At 34.7% G+C, this 25,898-nt stretch overlaps 1 protein-coding gene across 3 annotated transcripts in view; it reads left to right on the top strand.

Moving 5' to 3' along the window:
* PPP4R4 (protein phosphatase 4 regulatory subunit 4) overlaps window positions 1-25,898 on the top strand; it is a 57,870-nt gene that overhangs the window by 12,515 nt on the left and 19,457 nt on the right. For 2 of the 3 annotated variants that reach the window (XM_056492678.1, XM_056492676.1), the window contains exons 3-11: window positions 8,554-8,656; window positions 13,882-14,029; window positions 14,746-14,819; window positions 15,546-15,652; window positions 18,149-18,256; window positions 20,229-20,350; window positions 21,878-22,000; window positions 24,147-24,316; window positions 25,343-25,462. In XM_056492678.1, the coding sequence (XP_056348653.1) occupies window positions 8,554-8,656; window positions 13,882-14,029; window positions 14,746-14,819; window positions 15,546-15,652; window positions 18,149-18,256; window positions 20,229-20,350; window positions 21,878-22,000; window positions 24,147-24,316; window positions 25,343-25,462 (1,075 nt within the window). Of the gene's footprint in view, window positions 1-8,553; window positions 8,657-13,057; window positions 13,150-13,881; window positions 14,030-14,745; window positions 14,820-15,545; window positions 15,653-18,148; window positions 18,257-20,228; window positions 20,351-21,877; window positions 22,001-24,146; window positions 24,317-25,342; window positions 25,463-25,898 lie in introns of those variants that run through there. The other variant, XM_056492677.1, reaches the window with a different exon arrangement.

Raw genomic sequence — 25,898 nt, forward strand, 5'->3', positions numbered from 1 at the left:
AATAGATAAGCCAGAAATTCTGGTGGTTAACACTGAATATATCACTGAAAGATCTATGCTGCTGAGCATATTTGACATGCATTCAAAGGATAGAGATATTCATTTCTTCAGAGATTATTCTGGACTAATTTAGTAAATGTGGTAAATTACTGGTAAATGCTTTTGTTTATTCTTTCCTTTGCAGAACGTCAAATGCTTTCTCAGATAACTGTACCACTAGATATGTTAGTATGACTATATGAAGGAAAAATAGTGTAACAAAAGGCTATTTAAGATTATTGTAGTGATTTTGAAGATAGAGAATGTTACTAGGACTACAGTTACCTAAATGTAATTGAGTAGTGTTGTGGATTAATCCCAGACAGCTGCCAAGCCCCATACAGCCACTCAGTCATTGGGGAGAATCAGAAGGGTTAAATCTGGAAAACCTGTGGGCTGAGATAAAAACAATTTAATAGGGAAAGCAAAAGCTACATACAGAAATTCACTGCTTCCCACAGGCAGACAAGTGTTCAGCCATCTCCAGGAGAGCACAGACCTGTTGTGTGTAATGGTGCCTTGGGAAGTGAAACACTTTCATTCTAAATGTTCCCCCTTCCTCCTTCTTCCCCCTTTATATACTGAGCATGATTCCATATGGTCTGGAATATCTCTTTGGTCAGTTTGGGTCACCTGTCCTGGCTGTGTCTCCCTCCAGTCTCCCATGCACCTCCAGTCTCCTCCCTAGCATGGAGCAGAAAAGGCTTTGGCTCTGTGTAAGCCCTGCTCAGCAATAACAAAAAAGTCTCCTTATTATCAACCCTGTCTTCAGCACAAATCCAAAGCACAGCCCTATGCCAGCCTCTGGAGAGAAACTCTACCCCAGCCCAAACTGGGACAGGTGGATTCTGATGGAGTGATGATAATGGTTTTATGAAGAAAGCAGATATGCATTAATTATCTGTATATGTAATGCTCATTTTTATCTACTGTTTGAAATTCTTCTGTCAGGGAGCTGGAAATTTGAAAGATTTGTGTCACCACTTCAGTTTATTTACTATGTTAATTGTATTCCTTGTTTTGATTGTCCACTCCAACAGGGAACAAATCTTATGTTTGTTTGAGAGACATAACTCTAAGTAGCTGAATTTTATCCTACTTCCCAAAGTTAACATAAAGCAAGTAAAACAGTTTTTTGTTTGACAGAACATGAATCAGGAACAGCTTGAAATTGAAGCAGTTTTTAGTTTTTTGTGTATTTACCTCGGAAAGCTGCCTTTGGTCTATGGTTACTTTTGATGTATGAGAAAGCACCACTAGAATCAGCTGTTTGCTGTTGTATTGCTGATGATGGAACTGCATCAGTCTGAAGCAGCTGTCCAATATACCTGAAAATATGAGTCTTACTGCTATGTGTACTCCTTGAATAATGAATAGAATGTGAACCAGCAAAGCTTTCCACTTCTAACTTATCTAAAATCTGTCTCTTATAAAGAGTGAGTTCACTGTTTTGTGTTAATTTTCTAATTATTTTTTTTCTTTTGAGTCATCAGGCCCTTTGAGCAGTAATTTGACAGAAATTTAATATGAACTGTTGGAAGTCATTCTGAGCCCACAGTTAAATTTCCTTGGCTGAGAATAAAGCTGCTTCTATAGCTAAAACTTCAAATTATTTCTAGAATTTCAGATATATTTTTCAGTGCTCACAATTTTGTTCCTATGTTTTTCAGTTTAGAACAGAAACTTAGCTTGTATTATTAGATATGATGCCTATCTACTTAAAATATCTAGATATCCATATAAAATATGTCTAAGATATCTAGTTATGGTTTTCTTGCATATGGGGAAAATGCTGTGATCAAAAGCTTCAAACCCTCTCTTGATCCTTTTTTTTTTATTTTATTTTCTTGTGGCTTTTCATTCAGTCACTGTACTAATACCCTGTACTTTCATTCTGTACTCAGCATTATTTGTAGTGTCTTTATGGGTCTTTTCCATTTGCATTTTCTTTTGATCCAATCTCTGTGATTTTGAAAAGGGCTGGTCAACTCATTTACAAAGTATATTTTTTTTAGCATTTGTCTGGGTTTTACTGTTAGTAAGATTTTGTTACGAGGATTATAAGCCTAATTCTAAAAAGTTTGAATTTTTTGAACGATTAGTAAGAAGTTCTACTTGTACTTTAATTCTTAAAAAGCTAGGGTTATTCAGGCTTTTACTGTGATCTTACTTGTGCATGTGCAGAAAGGTCTTTTTTATGAAGCCAAGGAGTTATAGGCAGAAAGAGCAGTTAGCAGTTGGTTTCCTAACCTTTTATGTGCTTTTCTTAATAGCATGCAGAGGAATTTAAAGTGGATTTAGCATAGCATAATTTGTTTTTAAATGATTGAAGAGACTCATAGCAAGGGTTGAGGTAAAGTGACAGCTCCTGTTAGAGCTGTCAATAAATCTTGAAAAAATAAACAATTTTTTAGACATATGAGTCAGTTTAGAAAGGAGAGGTTGAAATGTACAGCTACAGCTTTTTTTTTTTAGAAATTCTCATCAGCTTCTATGACTATTAGATTAGAGTTGCTATGAAAAACAAAAGTATATATACAAGATGGACTATGCTATAGTCAGAAAGGCTGAGAAGGCATGATAGAAATACACACAGTAATAAAGTGGGATCTTTGGGATCTGTTGTTTATAATGCTCCACACAGGTAAGACCCACAAGCTGAAGAAGACTCTGAGTAGATTTTTGTACTTATTAGGTCATTTAAATTTTCCTCTTTGTGTGCATGAAGTATACTGATAGGAAAAAAAAAAAAAAAGATTGGAAAATGAAAAGATTCCCCGTGTCTAAATTCTACTATAAGAGAAATTTAGGTCAACAGAAGTAATTTACCCTTCTAGAATTCAGTTAGCATCTGTGATTTTTTTTTTTTCACTTTCAGTGTAGAAAAATTACAGGCCTTGTACTTTTTCAGAAGATTTCTTATAGCACATAATGCATGCTGTGAACATGACAAATCTTGTTGAATGTGAAAATTATAAATTCTGGGTCAGTGAATGAAGACTGGCAGAAAGAAAGATAATACCAGCTCCTAGCTCATTTTTGCTATATCACCTAGGAATGAGAAATGGCATTATCTCGATCCTTGAAGTAAAAAGACTGGCTTTACTTTTCACATTCAGACTCAAAATAAAAAAAAAAACAAAATGAATTCTACCCAGAAACAATGCAAAATGCAGTATGGGTTATAAGCCCTCTAAGGAAGAAGAAACATTTATCTTCTAGGAGATTGTAATGTTGATATTGAGGTAATATGGGAGGAAAAATGTGTTCCTTTGAGGCACTTCTTACATTCTTGAAATTTTTCTTAAAATTCAAGTGAGAAAACCTCAACGTTTGCTCATAGTAATTGATGTATAAACTCATAGAAAATGATATTAGGAAGAAATTATTATGTCATTACAATGTATTTGTTTTGGTTCAGAAACAGAAAGGGGAATCTGTATGAGTTAGACATTCTCCTTTCTCTCTTTGACAGATATTCAGCAAGGAAACAGAAATAAGAGACTTCAGTTGACCAAACCTGGTAAACAAGGTTGCTATGAATACAGAACTACTATGTAGTTAAATCTTGGGTTTTGAATCTTACTTTAATTACAGTAGAAGTTTCACATGTAATAGTACAAGTCTGGCTATGTACTAAAATCAGATTAGTGTATTCTTATTTAATATACAGACCATGTAGATTTTATTTAGATGTGCTCTAAAATGATCATGGGCACGTATATCTTAATTAGAACATCAAAATGAGAAAGTGATTTTGAAAATTAGATTTTACTAGGAAAATACTGCAATATATTCAGCCTATGATATTATTGGGACTTCTGATGCCTTGAAAATTGATATTATTATGGATTATGAATTATTATAATTTTCAGATTAATTTTATTCTCTTATTTTCAGAAAAGTTATAGAAGCCTAAAAATAAAATTTCTTCTCTTAAAGAAAGATCTTTAAGTCTCTTTTTCTGATTTACTCTGGATTTACTACAGATTGTAATATATGGATTCAAAACTGTTAATAATTATATTGCTCACAATTCTCAGTTCAACTGAGGATCTTAAAGGAAGTTACTTCAGCAAAATGACAGATCTTTCCATGGGACTGAGTCTGTTTATAATATACTTACTACAATAAATGTCAAATAGATGTTCAGACACTCCTGTTATATAATTTATGTTTAAAGAAGTATAATTGAAATGTAAGCATACCTCACATGAAATAAAAGGAAAGTTACTGCTTTACACTGGTGTAAAGGAAGGGTTGTACTTTAACAGAAAATACTAGATTGTATTTTATCAGAGGAATATTCACTTCACAATAAAATGAAAACTAGTCATGAAATGACACATCAGTATTTGTGATTTCAAGGCATTTTCGTAATTTCCAAATTTTTCCCCCTTTTTAATAAAAACCTAGAATTATTCAATCAAAGAAAAAAATTAAACCCCTCAAAAACCCCAAAATTTTATTACAAATGTTAGTTTTTATTAGCAAGAGCATTGCCTAGAAAGCAGTGTAATAGTTTTAAGTCTATGTTTACCCATCTGCATAGGAAAGATTGCTGTGTAAAATCTTCCCAATAAACTAAAGGTGATTCTCAAAGGAAGTCTTATGAGCCACACACTTTCATGGTATTGGCAGAAATATTCATCTGGATTTCTAGTTTGCCTTGGCAACAGAAGATTTTACAGGAAAACAGAAATCCTGGAGGGAGAATTAAAATTGAATAATTCTGAAAAGGCTGAATCTTGTCAGATACTGAGCTTTTATACAAATAGGAAATGAAGTCTAGGAGTTATGAATCCCAGTCACAGAATAGTTTAGGTGGTTTGGGACCTCTGGAAGTCATTTGGTCCAATGCCCTGCTTAAGGCAGAGCCAACTTCCAAGTCTGATGCCATTTGATGTCAGAGCACATTGCTCAAGACATTGTCCCGATGAGTTATGAATGTGTCCAAAGATTCCCACAACCATGGACACCCTTTTTCAAGTTCAAGTGTTTGTAAATTTTATTTTCCTAATACCCAGTTAGTTACTGAATACTTGAATAATTTTTAAAAAACCCCATGCTATTTTAGTACCTCACTCATTGAAATTGCTAAATTTATACTTTTGTCTTCAACAGTTCAGATTTAAATCAACATAGAACATTATAGACTCTTGCACTGAAAATGTCACTTAAATGGTGTTAACACTGTAATTCCCTGCAGCCATTCATCAGAACTTCTGTTTACAAAAAGCACAGCCTTGAGTGGTTGATTTAACAATGGCTAATAAAAATCATTTTTGCTGAGCTGCTGCAGTTAGCCATGGTGTGAATAAAAGGAAAGCCTCTGTACAAGTAGAGCTTGCTTCAGCTAGAGCTTGGGTAAACATTGTCCCTCGATCTTCTTTGCAATATTGTATTCTGCTCCTGCCCGTCCTGTTTTGTAGGCTTGTGTGAATGGAGGAGAGAGAAATGTAAATCTATCTTAGCTTTTTCAAAATCCTTTGTGGCAGTATTGTCTTGCAGTACATCCAGTGATTAATCTTCATTCTTCATGCTGCAGATGGAGTTGTAGTCCTTCCATCCATTTCCAGATAGAAATGTTTCTAATTGAGTACCCAGGGACTTTTAAAATTTTCTTTGTTCTTATCTTGTAGAATCTGTTTTTTAAAAATGCTTTAAAAATTAATGTAAGAAATCTTATTGTCTTCCTTGAGCTTCCTTCAAACTTCAGAAAGTTTGCAAAATTGGCAACATAATCATAGTATAGTTGTGGGAAGGGACCTCTGGAGATTATCTGGTCCACCTCCCTCCTCAAAGTAGTGTCAATATATTCAGAGTCTTGTCCTGAACTCAGGATTTTGAATTCTGTGGATGGAGACTACACCACCTGTGTGGGCAACTCATTCCAATATTTGAATACTATGACACAGAAGAATTTGTAGTTTTTTTAAAGGTTTAAGTGGAATTTCCTGTGTATTGAATTTGCTCATCACTGGGTACTACTGGGAAGAAGCTGCCTCTGTCTTCTTTCCTGTCTCACATCAGAGTTTACACATGTAAGTGTTTACACAAGTAAGACCCTAAAGCTTTCTGCTCTCAAGACTAAAAGTCCCTGTTGTCTAAGTTTCTGCACAAATATTGTGATAAACTTGCTGCCTGTCTGTGAGATTCTTGTGTTGATTAGAGAAAATAATCATGTTCCTTGAGCTGCTGGTGATGCTCAAGTGCAGCCCAGGATGCCATCAGCTACCTTTCCTGCTAGAATGCATTGTTGGCTCTGGGTCAGTTTTGTGTCCACTGGGATCTCCAGGTCCTTTCCTGCCAAGCTATTTCCCAGTTGGCTAACCTCCAGCCTCTGTTGGTGCATGGGGCTCTTCTGCCACAGCTACAGAACCAGCATTTCCTGTTGGTTTGTTTCCCCAGCTTGTTGAGTCACCAGAGTCTTCTGGTCTGTCAGCACCTCGTCCTGGTTTTGTGCCATCTGCATACTGAGTGTGCACTCTGTCCCATCACCCAGGCCATTAATGAAAACTTTATTGCCCTCAGTAAGGTAAACCATTAGGTCAGTCACCTGTGGCTGGCTTCCTTGTCACTAATCACAACCCTTTAGGCTCAATAGTTCACTCAGTTTTCAGTCCAGATCACTTTCCATTTGTCCAGCTTGTACTTCATCAGTTTATCTACGGGGATATGATGGGACACAATGTCAACAGCTTACTAAAATCAGTTAAATAACTTCCACCATCTCTGCCAGTCATCATGTTGTCAAGTTGGCCTGTCAGGATTGATTTCCCCTTCACAAATCCAGGCTGACTACTCTCAGGCACGTTTTTGTCCTTCATATGTTTTGTAAATGGTCTCTAGGAGGATTTGCTTCAGTCTGAAAACATCACAAATATTCTGTAGACTTCATTTCGTGATGGTAGAAGAAACAAGTAAAAGCAAATGCAGGGGTTAGAGGGAGAAGGCTTAGTGCTGTGCTTGTGCTTGAGAAGTGTTTGAAAAGTGCTTTGCAGTGGGTCTTGCAGTTAGACCAGGTCTGGTGCCTCTGGCCAGCTGCAAGCAGCTGCTGTCACAGAGGAAGGCAATATTAGGACAGGAGTGTTGGGGCCTGAGAGCTTCCCTTCCTGCATGAGGATTCCCAGCATTGCTCAGTCACTGGGATCTCCTGTAGGATGAACTCAGAAGATGAGTCCTGAAGTTTGATATTTAAATGGTATGTGGATTTTGCTAGCACAAAAGAGGCTGAGCTAAATTGCTTCTAAGTATAGGGCTCTGTTGTGTTTTTCTATAGTTAGCTCTGTTAATAAAGGAATAGTGCCTTCATAACACTGAGCTTACTGTGACTCTGAAGAAAAGATTTAGCATTTATTTTAATTTGTTTATTAGTACAAAAATGTGTACATCTGAGCATTTAGCAATAATTCACTATAATTCTGAAGTCTTCAATATTTAAAGAAAATCCATGGTGCAGCTCATTTAGTAGAAATAGAATAAAAATCTGCAGTTGGAAAATTACAGATTGTGTAGGTGTTGAAATGCCTCCTGCTTCACATTCTTAGATGGCAATAAGCCAGATACTAAGAATTTCTGGTTTGAAGGGAAATGCTTCCCTTCTTATTTTACATTTTCATATATAATGCATTTTGTTTGCATTTTTTAAGCAGTTAGTGTTTCTTCCATCTTGATACAAAATTAATAACATTTCAATTAAATAGCTTCTCCAGGTTGCCTTGGCTTTTTGCATTACTGCTAGATAGCACAAAGATACGCATGCCTTGCCAAAGGAAAAGGATGTGTTGATGTTTAGTTTTAGTTTTAATTTTAATTTTGGCATCCAGACCCTCTTGCTTAATGGTTCTATTTTAGGAGTTGATCTACTTGAGTAATTTTTCTTTTCACCTCATACTTTTTTTCATTGCTGCCTACCATTTCCTTCCATCCTGCTTTATTTCTGTTTCCTTTTTCAATTGTGGGATACTATTGAGAGAGACAGAATAAGGAGAAAGGTACTAGATCTGTAATTTATCCAAGTTTTTACGTATTTTTTAATCATGTTTGTGTGCATATGACTATACATCTGACTGCTTTCCCTACTAAAAGGAAATAATGGTAGATTTCTGTAAAAGTCTTGTACATTGCATGTTGTTTTCATGTATATCTTCAGTTTGCTCCCTTCCTGTGGTTTATCCCTTGTGGTGCTATAAGGTGAAAGATTCTAGAGTGAAACCACTGCCTTGATATCTGCTTTGAAAAGATATTTCAAAAGTTTCATATTTTTTATGTGAAACTAAACTAAAAACATTTCATGTAGGAAATTATATATAATAGCTTAATAGATTGACATTTTTAAATAGTCTTCTACCATATATTATATACAAAAAAATCATGCCTCTTTGCTTGCTTGAAAAACCCTAGTAGTGTAGGTATATTCTTCTTGGTTTTGTTTTGTTTTGTTTTAAATGAAAACCATGAGCTTGTAATCATCTCAGTGAGTAATGTCTTGTATGTTTATGTTTTTGTAAGTTCTGGTCAGGATGTCCAAGGAACAAGTGTGGTGGCAAATCTTCCAGTCCTTATGCGACAGAATCCTGCAGAAACACTTCGTCGGGTTTTACCAAAAATCAGAGTAAGTTTTGTGTATTGAAGTTTGAATGTTACTTTTTCTGCCAGTTTGAGTACTTTAGCAAAGGAAAAAAAAATCCCACTTTTAATGCCAACTCAGTCTCTAGGAGATGTATGTCCAGTAGGTCTTCTGCATTAATTCACTGAGCTTAGAAAGTATTACATTTATTATAGTTTTTAAAAAACTGTTACAATGGGGAAAAAAAAAAGCAGAATTAATACCACTTAAATGTTTCCAAAGATTTACCAGTGTTTTGACAGCTTTTTGAGAATTCTTTTTGAGGACTATCCAGTCATGATGGTTGATTCTGATGTTCTCAATCTCCTTTCATCCAAACATTAAGATCCTCATGGTGCTGTCCCAGAGAATATAGTTTGCTTTTAGCTGTCAATTCCATGTTCTGCCTTCTGCATTTTTAGTAAGTCACTGCTAGTTGTGATAAATGCATGCTGACCATGTAATGTTATACAGTAATTTTATATAGAGATATGTTTTTATAAAGGATATTTAGGTTGTTTAACCTGGAGAAGAGAAGGCTCTGGGTAGACCTAATTTTGACTTTTCATTTCTTAAAAGGGGGCTTATAAAAAGACGAGGCAAAGCTTTTTGGCGTGTCTTTTGAGATATGAAAAGGGGCAGGGGAGTTAAACTAAAGAAGGATAGATTCAGACTAGATATAAGAAAGAAATTTTTTAACATGAGGATGGTAAAACACTGCAACAGATTGCCCAGAGAAGTTATGGATGCCCCATCCCTGGAAATGTTCAAGGTCAGATTGGATGAGACTCTGGTCTAGTGGAAGGTGTCCCTGCTTGTTGGTGTGGGGGTTGACTAGCTAACTTTTAAAGGTCCTTCCAACCCAAACCATTCTATGATTCTGTGATTGTGGAGAAGATACCTGTCTCTGTATTTCCACTCTGTCCCAGATATGAACCTTTCCCCAGAAGGGAATGTACAAGTTCTTTTAAGGTGTGGTGTAAGGAGCAGCCTTGGCCAAATAAGAGCAAACTAAATCATAAATGCAAATACAAAACTTACTAATGCTAAAGACCCCTAGGACCCTTCAGAAGAAGAGGGTTGGAGAGGTCCTTATCAATGTATACAAATACTTGACAATGCAAAGACACAGACAGGCTCTTTGCACTGGTACCCAGTGACACAAACAGAAACACAGGAGGTTTCTTCTGAACATCAGCAATCACTTTTTCACTATGAGGGTGGCTGAGCACAGGTTGCTTACAGATGTTACTGCCTTCCTCCTTGGAGGTATTCAAAAGCAGCCTGGCATATCTTAGCTGTAACTGGTCCTGCTTGAGCAGGGGGATTGGACAAAATGCCCTCCAGAAGACCCTTCCAGCCTCAAGCATTCTGTGAATATCAGACATCACCTCTCAAATACATGTTATGTCCTGAAACATGAGACTTCTCATTCTCTCAGAAGGAGACTTCTATTTCTTAAGGGGAACTGTTCCAACTTTTGTCTGATTATTTAGATTCAGCAAATGGTCAAGAAATAGCTCCCCTCAGGACTAAGGGCTGGTATAGACTGGCAGATTGTTTAGAAAACATTAAAGTGCTTCTGGTTGCATTCTGTGCAATAAGATGCAGGTCAATAGGCATTTTGCTTAAATGTGTACAAGTTTATAAGTGTTTTGAGAAGAATGACTTGAAGTTGCAAACTGGTAACCCTTCAACTTGCACCAAATATCTGCAGATACAGCCACATTATTCTGACATTTGTAATGCAGTCTTTCTAAACCAACCTACTGGCTTCAAGAAAATTTGGTTTGGTTTTTTTATGCTTACCATACTGAATCCATTTTTGCCTCTGGTTTTCTACTTTGAGAGCAAAATTCTTCCTAAAATTAAGGAGCAGTAAGAAACACTGGGGATTTTCTACCCTTATTTTTTAGGCTGTAGGGAAGTGCTGCTCTTGGCCTGTCTTCAATAAAAAGTCTAGTATGGGAATAGTTTTTGATTCTAGTTTTAAGGTTTTTTTATATAGGGATGAAGAAAATATTTGAAAGTGTGATCATTTGCATGAATAGGGCCTAGAGCCTGGAAAGTATTTGTACAGTGGGAGTTGGATCTCAGTGTGATCTTTGATCAGGCTGTACTTAATTATTTTGTAAAAAGTATCTTCCTGTATAATATTAAAGACATTCAACTGAAAACAGTATATGAAAAAAAAAGCATGAGGAATTGAAGATAGAAATATTTGAAATGAGGCAGACAACTTTAATAATAAATGCAATCGATCTTTGAGCAAATTACTGAGAAAAGTAGTGTGGTTTTCATCTTACAGTGTCATTTAAACCCAAACTGGATGCCTTCCTAGATGATAAATTAAATGAAACCTAAGTTAATGGGCTCCAGACAGAGGTAAAGAAGTAAAATATAATGAGGTCAGTCTGAATCCAAGAGTTCCTTTCAAGTTTAAGCTTTATAAACTGAAACTTTGTGAAATGTATATGAATTAAGTTCCTTTCTGTGGCAATGCTGTTATAAAGCCAGTTCTTTAATGCTGTTATGTTATCTAATATTATTTATCTGCAATAGAAGCAAAGTGATGTTGTAGCCACATGCACTGGACTTTTAACTGCAAAACAGTATTTGACATAATTAACTTGATCTATTTTTTTTCTTAACCTTGTTTTTATTGGCGGAATCATCCTGACCATTAAATGGAAACTTTTATAGTCTGTAAAGGCAGAATTGAACTCAACTGCGATTAGAGTCTTGCAAGGGTGATCTGCCATTGCAGGGATATAAACTGATTTAAATTACTGCACTTGGTTCTACTTCTTTAGGCTGGGAGTAATCATTTGTGAAATCAAATTGGCACATGAAAAATGAATTGTGTGGTAGTTTCAGAGGGCTGTTTATTTGAAACTATTGTCACCATGTAATTGCATAAGGAAACCAGTGTACTCATTTAACATACTTGCAGACATCCAAAGCAAAATTAATGTTTTTATTACAGCTGAGGGTAAAGCAGATGATGAAAGAAATAAATGCAAGGAGTGTTCAGTCTGAATATTTTGCAAATTTGTATTTAATTTGTGAAAAATTGATAAACCTAGTTACTTCTAGAAATATAGAAATGGGTGTATGCAAATTGCCTATCATTTTGTGAAATCTGATTAAAATTGTATGAGAGACGCTATATATTTAACATACATGTTTCAGGTCTGAGATGGATAAAATCAATACATTGATAAATGTGACATACATAAGTAATTATTGAATTAAGTGCCAGTATTTTGGCTATGCTATTTAAACAAACATACAGTATATAAATTAGGAATGAGGTTAGGAAGCTTTTTTTTAAAAATTATGCTGTTAAAATGAAGTTCCATCCTTGTACGTGTTATTCTGCATAGAGAGCCCCACTCTGGATTTCTGCATGCACCTCCTCATGAACCTTGGAAGTCATTGAAATGCAGATTTAGGGAAAGCTTAGGCATTCTTACAAGCATTTCTCTTTGTGCACAAAATGGCTCTTTTCAAATGATTTTAATAGTATTTTTCCTGCTTTCCATCTTTGGGCTCTGCAACCGAAAGTGATGGAGGCAGATTGCAGGTGTCTATCAGAATGACTAATAAGACACTTTTCCAAATTCTGATTGCAGCAAACTATGCTTATTCTTGTTGCTGTGTATACATCAAGCTTTATTCAGTGTTGTCTGATTAGTTCCAAACTAATTTTCACAGTTACTTATTTTCCTAATATATCAGCCTCTTCTTGAAAGCTTTTCTTTTCCTTGGCTGATTTTATAATTTAAAAAAGGTGGGGTGATTTTCATCCTTCCTTATGCCTAATATTAATTTTAAGGTTCATTCTTGTTGTATCCTTGAACTTCTCTAATCTCCATTATTTCTGTGCCTATGAAAATTTCTGTCATACCAATGCAATTGCTAAAATTATTTGATTACATCTCTGCTTGCAGCATTCTTTCAAGAGAATTCTGTTGTTGCAAGACTAAATGTATATTTAAACTAGAGGTGAATTTTCTTTTTTCCAACTAATGGAATAAACCAGACTTTCTAAATTTTAAGTTTTGATGCCTGAGTTTAACTTGTAGACATTAGAATAGTTAAGAACATGCTAATACCCTTAAATTCCATTAAATATGCTTGTCTGAGTAAGATAGACAGGGAGAGCTATTTTGGTCTGGAGTGAAAATTTGTGGAGTATCCAAGTATAGAAAAATACATTACTTTCTAAATAAATAAATTTATACTAAGTAAATGTAAGTTATTCAGTTTGGGTTGTATGAAAATGGAAAGAGGAGGCCCACACCTTTCCAAATGCAGAACTGTACAGTTCTGAGTGTAAACATCAGTGCAGACAAGTGTGCAAGCAGTCTAGAAATTTATATTTCAATGTCTCCCGAGGTCCATGAGGAGGCACATCCAGAGAATGTGTTCTCACACATGACTATCCAGAGTTATGTGGATCAGTGGAGGAGACTATTTGGAAACTTTGTTTGTTGGTAAGTAACCCTGTTTGTATTGCGTACGAAGTAAATATGTACAGAAGACTGAATTCATAGAATCACAGAAATATTTAGGTTGGAAAAGACCTTTAAGTTCATCAAGTCCAACTGTTAAACTGGCACTGCTCCATAATTTTCTGTTCTGCACTGCTGTGTTAGCATCTACAGTGTGCAGTTAGTGCTCTTGGTTCTTTTGGTGATGTATTTTTGAACAAGTGTAAGCCAGATTCCCAGAAAAGTGTGGAACAGGTATTCTGATCCCAAAAATATTCAAAATACAAAATTGGTGGGTGTCCTTATTCTTTCTTGGCTGTGGCTGTAAGAGCAAGGGCAGAACAAGGACAGAGTCTGGGGAAATAAGAAAGCCATTTCCATGGGTGCTGAATGCAAATATTTTGTTGGAAAGCAGCACAGTGCTGTTTCTTTTTTTCATTTGTGGGAGTAAGGACATAGAGAATCCTTTTAGAAAGAAACATGGTTGTAAACTGAGACAGGTCTTGAAAGATAAGTTATGGTTCTCCTTGAAATAAGATGAGATAATAATTGTACATCTGCATGTACAAATGGTTTGACATTTGTAAAATTAAAACTTTTTTTTTTTTTTCAGCAAATTTTGTAGTTTGCCCAGGTTGTTGCAAATTAATTCTAAAAGTGAATGTAAAAATTTGGATGTTCTTTCAGTACATTTCTGCCTCACACTCTAAACTGTTATAATTTGTGATTATACAGGAGGTTCTGCATGTTGCAGGAGTGGAAATGCAGTTAACAGCTGCTGTTTCTTTTTTGACTGTTCTGCAAGAGGAGTCGGTGTCCATTCATACGTACTCCCACTCCTTCCTACACATCATTCTCCAGAACCTGGAACACAGAGATGCAGGTCAGGGCTGTACAGCTACTCTGATGGCTGATGACCTCTACATGTTTTGTTTCCTTAGTGACCCTGTGCCAGCAGTGAGTGCTGTCACTGTGACTTTCTGTCTAGACTTGCATGAATGAAAAGATTTTTGCATGATGGCCACTTTCATACTGATATTTAAATGATTGAAGCAAAAAAAAAACCCTCTCACTTCTTCTGAAGAATTAAATCCCAAAATTGTTTCTGAGTCTGAGCTTCTCCTGAAGTACTAACATTTTATGGCTGTGAAAATGGAGGGAGGATGGTTGACATTTATTCAGTGTTGATTATTTTTTCTTAGAGTCTTTGACACTAATTTTAGAATACAAAGGAAATAAAAGGCCTGTTGTGCAATTAGAAAGTTTCAGTGGGTGTAAGAAAAGAATATGCTTCTAAATGAGGGAAATTAGCTTTATAAAGCATTCAGAGTAGTTATTAATTTTATATAGGAATTGGAAAGGGTAAAGGAACAGAGGCAGACTTAGCTTCTTACCTATCCTACTTCTTACTCTGAAGTCTTGAATGTTAATATTTCAAATTACAGATTCAGATACAGAGCTGCTTGAAGATGTGTGTAAGATGCTAGAGCAAATTTTGTTAAACTGGTGTATGTTTTGGTTTAGTTGTTGTATGTTGTATGTATGTTGTATGTATATAAGACATGATGTATACTCATTAAACTAATTTCTTTTAAACAGGTGTCAGCAATGCATGGTTAGAAACTCTTCTTGCTGTAATAGAAGCTTTACCAAAAGAGACTGTCAGACATGAGGTAATACTAATCTCTCATGCTAACAAAAATATTAAGATTGTAAGATTTTTAAGATTGCCTTTCCCTGCAATTTTTATTTACCTCAGTATTGGGCTAAAATCCCAACATCTGCTAAATGGGACTGAGTGCTAGAATCCATTCTTTAGTGTGTTTCAGTAGTTTTTGGTGTACCAAAACTCTAATGCACTACAAACTCTCTTAATTTTTGCTGTGTAGCTCAAGTAAGAATAAAATCTGTCACTAAGTTATAATGCCAGTCCCCTTTAGTCAGCTAATTTATTCACTCTTAAGTATTCATATTTTGCTAAGTTTAAAAGCTTTGCAACAGACATATTGACTGTGTTTATAATTTAAAAAAATATGGAGATTTACATATATGATTGTTTGTGTAGTATAAAAATTCTCATTAAAATAAGAATAAAATCCAGAACTGTTTAAAAAATCAACTTCTAAAGTGTAAAAAATTAGGTTGGAAGAAACACAGAGAAATTATTCTAGTCACCTCCAAAATCTAATTGCAATGTAATTTTAAAGATGTCATTTAAGCAAAAATGACTATTAATGTGCATAGCTGCCATTATTGTTTGTACTGATTAATTCAGTGAAAAAGTTAATGACATTCGAGATATAGTTTTCTAGATTTTTTTTAAGAAGATGAATACTTTATTTAATACTGGGGATTTTTCTGCTCATATTTCTTTTTTTTTTTTTTTTTTTCCCATCTAGATCCTGAATCCACTTGTTTCTAAAGCACAGCTTTCTCAAACACTTCAGTCCCGCTTAGTTAGTTGTAAAATCATGGGAAAAGTAGCTAACAAATTTGAAGCTCATATGTAAGTAGATTGTCAATATATTTTTCATTCCACAGTGTGAACCAGTATTTCTTTGTTAGTGGACAAAAATTACTGCAAGAAAAGTAACTTTATTGCAAAAATGATTTTTTTTTTTCACAGATCCCTTTCATTATTTAACTAGCATGTTCAGACTTGCTAATGTTCATAATTTTGTAAATTGACTTTGTGTGTTCTTTCACAGATTTGAATGAATACCATTTTCATGCCTTTCTTCCATATTGTTTTTCTTACTAGAAAATAACCCACACAGTGAATTTGTCTGCAAACTTACAGGCACAAAACACAACTCCATCTCCTTAAAGTTGCTTGTCATAAAAAGAGGAATTCCATTCCTAACTTTATTATGTAATCAAATGTAGCATATAGATCTGTTTTTTTCTATCCCTAATCAAAATGTAGATATATCTACTGCTGTTCCCTGATACTATCCAGCCCTTAGATTCGGTGTCTGTGAGTCTGGACAGAAGAGGGTGCAGTGATGAAAGTAAATCTGAGTCACTCATCTGCCCAAAGCAGTTGGTCTGGTACATTCCTTGGTCAGTTTACCCAGGCTTATCATGGTAGGACCACTTCACCAAATGTGTTTGCTATCCAGGCAACCTGGCACAGCATGACTTTGAATTACAGCACAAATCCACCGTGGGCTACTAAATCCCCAGAAACGGTCTAGCTGAGGAAGTCCACTCTAATAGTGATTTTGATCTGCCCCAAAATATAAGAGTTCAGTACAACAAAAAAGAAGAACAACAGGACAATCTGACAAAACATTTAGGAATAAATTTCTTTAGATTATGTTTTTTTTCTAGACTGAAAAAAGAACTAGAAGCACCCAAAAGGAAACTATCTAAACCTACATTTGCTGTTTAGACTAGTTGGATATTAAGAAGTTAATGAAAATGGTAGAGTAGGATTTTTTGAGAATGTTACCAAATATTTATATTCCAAATCTCTGGGACTCTTGTCAGAGTATCAGTTGCATTTATTTATTTGATGTTGCATTCTCATGGGAATAAGTGACTTTACAGGTTACTTGGAATCTTGTGTGAAAATACAGTAGTGTTAATTAGTAACCATAACAATCACGTGTTTCATGGTGTTTCTTCAACATGATTCCTTGCTGTTCAGAAGTAGGAATCCCCTCATTTCAGTAAACAGGTCTTAGCACCTTTTCTTCACAGCCACTACATTTTAAGGAGATAACTCAGAATTTTCTGGGACATCTTTTTCCTCTGGTAGAGAGCTCTGAGTGCGGTTCAGAAGCCTGAAAAGAGAGCTGGGTCCACAGGTTTAGAATGTGGCAGGCTGAAATTCAGGACACTCTCTCATTCCCCTTTCAGAAGGGCTCTTGGTACAGGCCCAGAAGACATATCTGTCCCCATGAGTAGGCAATATATAAGCATATCTTCCCTTTCTTCTACAGAATGGCACAGTTTTTCCTCATGAAATTTATACTATAATTAAAAACTTCGTGTTTGATGTTACTCCCAGGTTATTTTATATTCTGTCCTTGTCATGGAACATTAGTTGTCCTACCCTCTGTTCCAGTGTTCCAAGTTTAAAAGTTTATTTTTGTTTTTTTTTTTAATGTAGCCCCTAATTTAGTGTATTCTAAAATGCCGAACTTCCAAGACTGTAACTTTTTGAAACTTGAAATTTTTGATACTTGAGGCTAAATTTTTCTGTAAGAAGTAGATTTATTTTCACTGGGATGCATGAAGGCTGTGCAAGCTGGCTTGAAAATTTGCTTGTCAGTGTCTACATATTATTTATCTTGAGTTTTGCAATAACATAAGGATTTTTTTATAGTGATATTTTATGAATACTAATACCTTGGGCAGTGAAAGAAAACACAATGGCTGATTCTGCCAAAGTATATATGTTTATATTGAAATAGGAATCAAAATTTTTAGTTTTGTATCTGCCATTGATTTAAATGAATACTTGGTCTACTTGCCTGAAGGCATTGCAATATACAAGCTTTTAATCTTAAATTATTTTTCTCCTTTCTTCCTAATTATGTCTTGGGTGATACCTGCATATCAAAGATGAGGTATTACAGACATTTAATTGGGATTTGTGTTTCCTTTTATATAATCTTTTTATTCTTTCAGTGGCTGTTCAGAAATTGTACTGAATATGGTTATTAAAGGAGGACAGCATTCTTCTACAGTAGCCTATCTACTATTTTTGTAGTTTATAAGAAATAATAGATGAAAGAATATAAAAAAATAGATAAAAGATGAGGAAATTATAATGACAGTAAATATTCCTTTTCCTGTTTTTTTGTAGCACATATTTGCATCCAATGTACAATATTCTTTTCTAATTGGTGATTATCAGAAAAGTAATTTACTGTGTGTGATAAATTAGTAATATATGGGATAAACATGTAATATGTGAGTAAAGTTCAGTACGACTCATTAGATTTTATATATACTTGTTCTCTATATTAATAAAAAATGTTCACACTTTTAGTATCAAAAGAGAGGTTCTTCCATTGGTAAAATCACTGTGCCAGGATGTGGAATATGAAGTTAGAACTTGCATGTGTCGGCAGCTGGAACACGTAGCTCGAGGAATAGGGTGAGTGCAATTTGCCTGATTGATCTTATATGCAAAGCATTTCTCTAAAATGTTAACCTAAAAAGTCCTTATAAAATTGCTGAATTCATGCATACTCATTAAGGAGTTTGGAATGTACAGATGTGTTCTTAGTAATTGGCTTTTGCAGTTGTCTCTTTTCCAATTTTAGATTTTTCTTTCTCTTTTATAGTAAAATTGCTGAACCATGAACCCAGCAGTTTTTTGTAAATAATGACTTCATCTGTAGCTTCTTGAAATTATCTCAATTATCCATTGGTGGTATTTGGCTTATTTAAAAATTCTGACAAGAATTAGCAGTTTTCATAATTACTGTGCAGTTTTGAGAAAGGATGCTAAATGGCATTTGTAAGCAAATTTCAGCTCAGTATCGACTTTTACTCGAAGCTTGAAGGCCTTCAATATTCACACAGGATTGAAAAATTCTGGAACTTTAATAAAAGAAGATGTTAATTTACACACAGGATTGGTCTCTGAGTGAACAAATATTTTAAAATTCAAGGTCTCTCTACCTGTTATTTTGTCAGGGAGGAAAAAAGTAGTAACTTCTTCTATTGAAAATTTATCAAGTAATGTTCCTTACCCAGTGCTAGACAGCAGGGATAGATTAGATCTTATACTAATAAGTAACCATACTGGAAAGGAAATTTTCTTAATTCTGTTTAGTGTCTTTAAAATAATCTAAATTTTGCTTATTCTACTTGGGAGTTGACAGTTTAAAAAATTCATAGCTGTTAGGCAGTGGCAAATGGCAGCATTACTGATAGTTTACCCCACCTTAGAATAGTGGGTTAGATAGGGCTAAATACTTCATTATCAACTAGTGGTCTGTTCTGTGTATTTTTCTTCGGTTCTTTCCTCACCAACTTTTATTTTTACAGTAACGTAGTTTTTACTTAATCCCTTCTCAGTGCTTCAGATGATTTAATCTCATGAGAACTGGTGAACATTGAGTACTTCAGTATGGAAGGTATTCCAGAGTGTCTTGTTGAGAATGAATAGGTAGTAGGTAAATAAAAAAGAACTAAATGGATATGAGCAAAATTTCAGGTAAATGTAGAAGGTATAATGTGGCAACAGTCCAAATGCTTATTTTTACTAGTTAGTGTTGCTGCCACTAAATGATCTATCATTTTCTCCTAATTTTATTTGAATTTTTAATCATTTGCTTGGAAGAATGCTGTCAACACCTCTTGGTTTGCTGGTAGGTATAATAAACTCTGTGAGGTGCAAATCACTTTGATGCTAATTATAAATATTTGAAAGGATTATTGTTTATTGTTTATTGACTTACAAAAGGGGCAGCTGTTACTGCTCTAGTCTGATTGGAAGTGACATTTTGAGCATTTTTATTTCAGCATCCTGGACTTACGTATTAGCACTATGCTAGTAGGTCAGTACACGCCAAGGCAAAACAGGACATGCAGAACCCTTTCTTTACTACTTTAAACCAAAAACCAGTGTTTAGACTAGTTGGGAAATCACATGTTCTCTGAGCAGTAGATATTCTCTGTAAAAAAGACTCATCTTTGATGTGTAAAATTTTCAGACACTTTAATCCAACCTGACCTATTAAATTTTGGCTTTGGACTATCATATTGAGCATATTTGATCATAAGAATTTTCTTAGTGATACAGTGAAATAGCTGGAGTTCTTTGATTTTTTTTCAGACTGCATTTTCTCTAATTTATTTTGAGCTAATTTGAATGCTTTTTTAATGATGAAGTTTTGTGTTTAAAATTTGCATGTTTCTTTGGTTGACAAAGAAAAAAGTCCTGAGATTGACTGGAAGTTTTTACTTATCTTTAGTTTCCTTAGAACTTGTCAGTTTTTTCTTCTTGACTACCCAAAAAATATCTAAAGGACAAAATATCTTCAAGGACAAATTCGGTTTTGTAGTGGCAGTATTGTTTCATTGTAAGTTTTTTTTTGACTGCCTGCTTCCCGTTGCAGGACAGAACTAACAAAAACTGTGGTGCTTCCTGAGTTAGTGGAACTGGCAAGAGATGAGGGCAGCAGTGTACGCCTGGCAGCTTTTGAGACCTTAGTGAATCTGCTTGATATGTTTGATGCAGGTAAGAATTTAATTTAGGCTTACTAGCCCAATTCTTACTGCTCTAGTGCATCTTCTAATTGCATTTAAATGCTTTTTGTTCCTACTGCATTGTTCAGACATTTCTGATTTTATTTTGTTCATTGCTTTGTCCTTTGTGTTTCCTTATATTTTGTGTCTTGCAGTGCTTTATATGCAGAAAGTTTTAAGGGAGGTGAGCTAGTTGAACATGAAATCAATTATCATATTCCAAGTTTCTAATTTAATTGCCTAAAGGGAATGAGTAAAAAATGAGTATAAATTATGGGAATATTTTGTTGCCAGTATTTAATTAATTAAGGTAGAGCCATCATTACACAGAATACTAAGTGTTAGCTCAACAAAAATGTACTGTACAGGAACTTGGTTGAGAATTACTACAATATATGGTTGTATTTAAGCCAAACAGAGGAGTGGATAAAGAAAAGAAAAAAATAATGTAGTTTTGGGGAGAATGCTGTAAATAGACTTTTAGCAGTTAGTGTTTATATCAGTATGATAGTAGGTTAATTTTCCAATTCTTGAGCTATTGATGCTATCAAGTTTGTGCCTCTCTTTGCACCTGTCAGTCTTCACTCCTCCTCCCCACCCCCTGCTGTAACTACTGCTTTGAGTTGCTGTAAGAAGCTTAGAGAAAGCAATCAGGGGTTATTTATGGGTTCTTAAAGAATGTTTCTAAAAATTGGGTTTGTGTGGGTTTTACTTTCATGGTTGAACTAGAAAATGAACACTTTTGAAGGTAGATGACCCAGAATTACATCCTAGAGTTTCTCTCCCACAATATCACAATATTAATTCAGGCCAACCTTACTTTGTTCAGCAACAGTTATTTGCTGAATTTTGCTGTTGATCTACCATTAAAAAATCATGATCCTTTTAAAACTCAAACATTTTAATACAATGATCTTACTTAGAATAAGTCCAAAGGTATAAAGATATAAATTTCAAAGATTGGCTCTTTCATTTTATAAAGACACAGAGTGCTTGGATTTGGCTTTAGTTTCTAAATTATTTAACTTCTTTCCAGTGCCCTTAATTATTTTGTTTCTCTGTGAATTTATTGTATACCAAATGATTTTGAAACACTTCTCAGTAGATTTAAAAAATTAACTTGCAGCATATCCTGATTTTTCTATTTACTGTAATAGTCATGTTCAGTCTTGATCTCCCTGTATTCCTACTGTTGTAGGAAATTTTGTTGTAGGAATACTGCAGTATTCTTTCTCTCTCTATATTCTTGGTGAATGGAGAAGGTAGTGACTATTTATTCTCTGCCTCATCCTTTACTGGGGGATGCCTTTTCACTAACAACAAACAAACAAATGAACATAACAGGAAAGGTGTACTTAATTTAGGATCATTCTGTCTACCTCTTCAGTGAGTGCCTGCCAGAAGTAATCCTGAGAATGTTAAATGAATTTTTTCTCAATTTATTACACAAGTTCAGTCTCTGTGCTCTTTTAAAAATGTTGACAAATGTCTGACTCTAAAAATTTCTTTTGTTTTTCAGATGATCGGAGTCAAACTGTTCTCCCGTTAGTGAAATCGTTCTGTGAAAAATCATTCAAAGCAGATGAATCTATCCTAGTTTCTTTATCTTTCCATTTAGGGAAACTGTGTAATGGATTATATGGTATGATTTAATTTCTTTTTAAAAATCTTAAAAATAAGGGAAGATTGGAGAATTTGAACCCCTTGGAAAATATCCAGATATGAGTGTATCAAATAAAATGGTAGTTAGTGAGATTTTGGAAAATTCCTCTTAGGGTGACCATCTGGGTATTGCTTGTTATTGTTTTTGTTTTGTTTAAGCAGGGTCAAAGACGGAAACATGGTGTTTTATCTTTTTTGGTTTGACTGATTTATTTGGGTATTCTGGAGCTTGTGATTTGGACGATTGAATTTTTGAAACTAGAAACCTTTGAAAATATTATGATAACTTTGTTTCTGTACTTGATCTCCTTCTAAGGCACAGTGCAGAGTGTGGCCTGTAAGGAAACTTCAGGGGAGAAAGGATTCCCCATCTGCAGCTGAGGCCAAATCTGTACTCATAATTTTTATACCCATAATTTGTGCTTGAATTTTCACTTGAGCACAGCACAACTTTCCTTGATAATTCTGCTCACCATGTATTACCTGTGGAGGAACAGCACAGAATCATGGCTTTACATTATCATTTCCCCCCTAGACTCTTAAAACCTTTGATCTTTCCTACAGTTCTTTGAAATGAACTTTCATTATTATATTAGAGACTATCAAAGGGACTGTTGCTTCACTGTAGATTACTTGAAATGGCTGTTCCACAGTGTCAAAATGTTATTTTGAGAAACAGAGAGTTAGGACAGTCCATCTTGTTTTTATCATGTTTTTCCAGTCTTCTTTTCTCAAGGTTGAATGTCTAATTCCAGATCTTTCTTCACCTCTGAATTCCATCTGACAAGTTCACATTTTTCTTAAACTGTTAGGCCTTAGGACAGTTGAGTGAAATGGTGGAAGGGTTACTTCATGTGTCTTGCCAGATATATTTCTGTTCACGTTTTTCAGTATGAAAAATTGCCTTTTTAAAAAAATCCAGCAGCTAGTTAGTCTTTCTCTTTCCTGCCTTGTGCAGGTGATGCAGATCAGACTAAGCATGGTACCTTACTGCTGTTCTAATGGAATAATAGTCTAAAGTTTTAAGACCATATGTTCAGTTACTGAAAATCATTTTAAATTCTGTCTTTTGTAGAATAAGTGGTCTCTGTCCTTGGTTGACTCTTTCAGATTACTGAATAAGCAGATTCTTGTCTAGCATCCAGAAAATCAATGAAAATATTGAATAGTATCATAACTAGGATAGAACTTAGTTTATACCCTTGCCTGTCTTGTCAGTAGGACATGGGTAGTTTTCTCTTAGTTGTTTTTCCCAGCAGATTTGGCACACCTTTGTAGTTTTTAATCTATCATTCCTGTTCCCTTGTTGGGAAAGTCATGACCTTTGCTGCCTCTTTTGTTTCACAGGTCCTGTTATCCCATTGTCAGTTTGACAAGTTTTTCTTTTGCCATGTTGGCTGCTGCTATTTTTTTTTTTTTGGGATGTATGTGGATGTGTGTTGGTATTTAGTAGTAGATTTATTTTTTTTTAAATTTTTTTTTCAATTTTTTTCAAACATGCAGAAGTAACCTGACTTACCTAATTATATGGCTTGTCCTTCTCCTCTTCAGCTATTAAATATCAGTGCCACTTCAGCCCTTTTCTGTTCTGTTATTTGACTTATTTAAGATTTCAACATCTAGTAAAGTATTTTGAATACTGGAATAAAGCACATGTGACTGCACATTTTGAAGATCCGCTGTTTAAGAGCTGCTGAGCTGTTGCTTCTCTACTTAAAGCTTGAATCTTTGTCAGAGTTATTAATTGTACTCAACCTGATGATACTAGTGGAATTTGAAAAAGAAAATAAAATTATTAAGCATTTCAGCCTTCTTGATACCAATCACTGATAGCTTTCACTCCTCTCTGGAATAGAAAATTGAGCATTTTCTTGATTATTCTCTTACTACTAAATGTTCTTATAGTTTTTGAGTTCTTCTTGCTAGTTGCTCCAGTTTGTTCTGAGTACTTGTGTGTATTGATTATACTCTTCTAGGTTCAAGGGGGTTGGGAGAGAGAGGAGGGATAAAATCAAAATATTTGATAGATTTTGAAAGAAGATTTGTTTGGGTGCATAATTAATAACATTTGTAATGAGGAAAGTTTGTTGTTTTGTTTGGTTTTTTTTTTTTCTTCTTTTTTTGAGGCATTTTTACTCCTGAACAGCACTTGCGGTTTTTGGAATTTTATAAGAAGCTTTCCACACTGGGTTTACAGCAGGAAAATGGGCACAATGATAATCAACTACATCTGCAAACTCTGGAACAGGAAAAGAAGTATATTTCAGTGAGGAAGAACTGTGCTTACAATTTTCCAGTAAGTAATCTTAATTTGAGTTTTGATATTGTGTTGTGTATATAGTTCACTAAATAGGACTATACAAGTGATAGAGGAGTTATTTTCAAATTGTTCAATGTTCACTGGATTTTAGCTCTTCCCTTCAAAGTTTCAGTTAGTGAGGTTGTCCAAAAGAGTTAGCAGGAAATACTACTCTTTCAGAGTCTCAGAAAATCATTGTCAAATTTTGACTGAGGAAATGGTGTTCTAAGAGTTTACTGGTCTTATTCTTTCCTACACATTTTCTTCAAATGCTTAGCACAAAGAATTTGGGAAAATGTGTGTGAAACAGAGTCCCCAGTTTCAAACCACTTGAATCTACACTTTCACATTCACTGCATGTCACATCATTCTGGGGAGTTGGGGATTGAAACTGAATGCTCAGGGTGATGTTTTAGTCATGTTCCTGCCTGAGTACGGAAAGTCTTTTCAATTTTATGTGAGGTCTTTAAATATACAGTCATATTTCTGTAAATCTACTTTGTATTTTGTCATTCTGCATTTGTGTTCAATGAAAACATGTTTGCACCAAGAGCCAGTAGACAGCTATTATTTCTTTTGCCTTTTAAAGGCAAGCACACCGTATTTAGGTAGACATCTGTTGGTTTATTTGAGCAAAACAAAGGTATGTACAAACACAATCATATTGAAATTCAGATTCTTGCTTTGCTGCTGGCTAAAATGTTCTTTGTTTTTGCAGTGTGCATTTGCAGTTTTTCCTAGAGTATAGAAACATTGACAGTATTTGTAAATCTGAAGTTTTATATCTCATGGTTTTAGTCCTTATCTTCAGAAAAACAACCTGTAGCCTGTCTGGAAGATAAATAAATTCAGTTTAGTTCTCAACTCTGTGTTTTGTCTGGTGCCTGTGTTTTAACAAGGCCAGCAAAACCTCCACACTTCCTCCTTAAAATAGCAACCTGTTATCTCTCAAGTTCATTTGATGATCTCTGCTAGTGTCATCTTTTAGCAGTGTAGTTAATAAAGGACTTTATCCTTCCACAGGCCATGATTGTTTTTGTGGATCCAAAGAACTTCCATTTAGAACTTTATTCTATATTCTTCTGCCTTTGCCATGACCCTGAAGTTCCTGTCAGGTATACCATGGCCATAAGCTTCTTAGAAGTAAGTCAACAATGGTTCTTTGTTAATTCTCACATGGTTTTGTTTTATTTTGTTTTGTTTTTGTCTTTAAGCTTGCATTTGTGATTGTGCAACCAAAATAAAAAGACTTGAGAAAATCTATTGAAATTATTTTGTTTGTCAAGCGTGTTTAGTTCCTTCTAAAGTCTAAAGTATATAGCCCATATACACACATTATTTTATTAAAAGTTGTGTAACATGTGGCTGCAAGAGATTACTGCTAGGTCAGATTGTAAGGAGCAAAAGCTAGAAGAAACTTTTGATGATCTAGTACCACAAACATAAACAAGTGTAGTAATATTTGAAGTTTTTCAATAGTATTAGAAAACAGAAAAATAGGAAAAAGGAACTTCCCCCATTTGTGCCTGAAAACCTTTAGAACTGTATTTTGCTGGTGTATGTGAGGAATATTTATGTG

The sequence above is a fragment of the Oenanthe melanoleuca genome, chromosome 5 (genome assembly GCF_029582105.1).
Source record: "Oenanthe melanoleuca isolate GR-GAL-2019-014 chromosome 5, OMel1.0, whole genome shotgun sequence".
NCBI classification, from domain to species: domain Eukaryota; kingdom Metazoa; phylum Chordata; class Aves; order Passeriformes; family Muscicapidae; genus Oenanthe; species Oenanthe melanoleuca.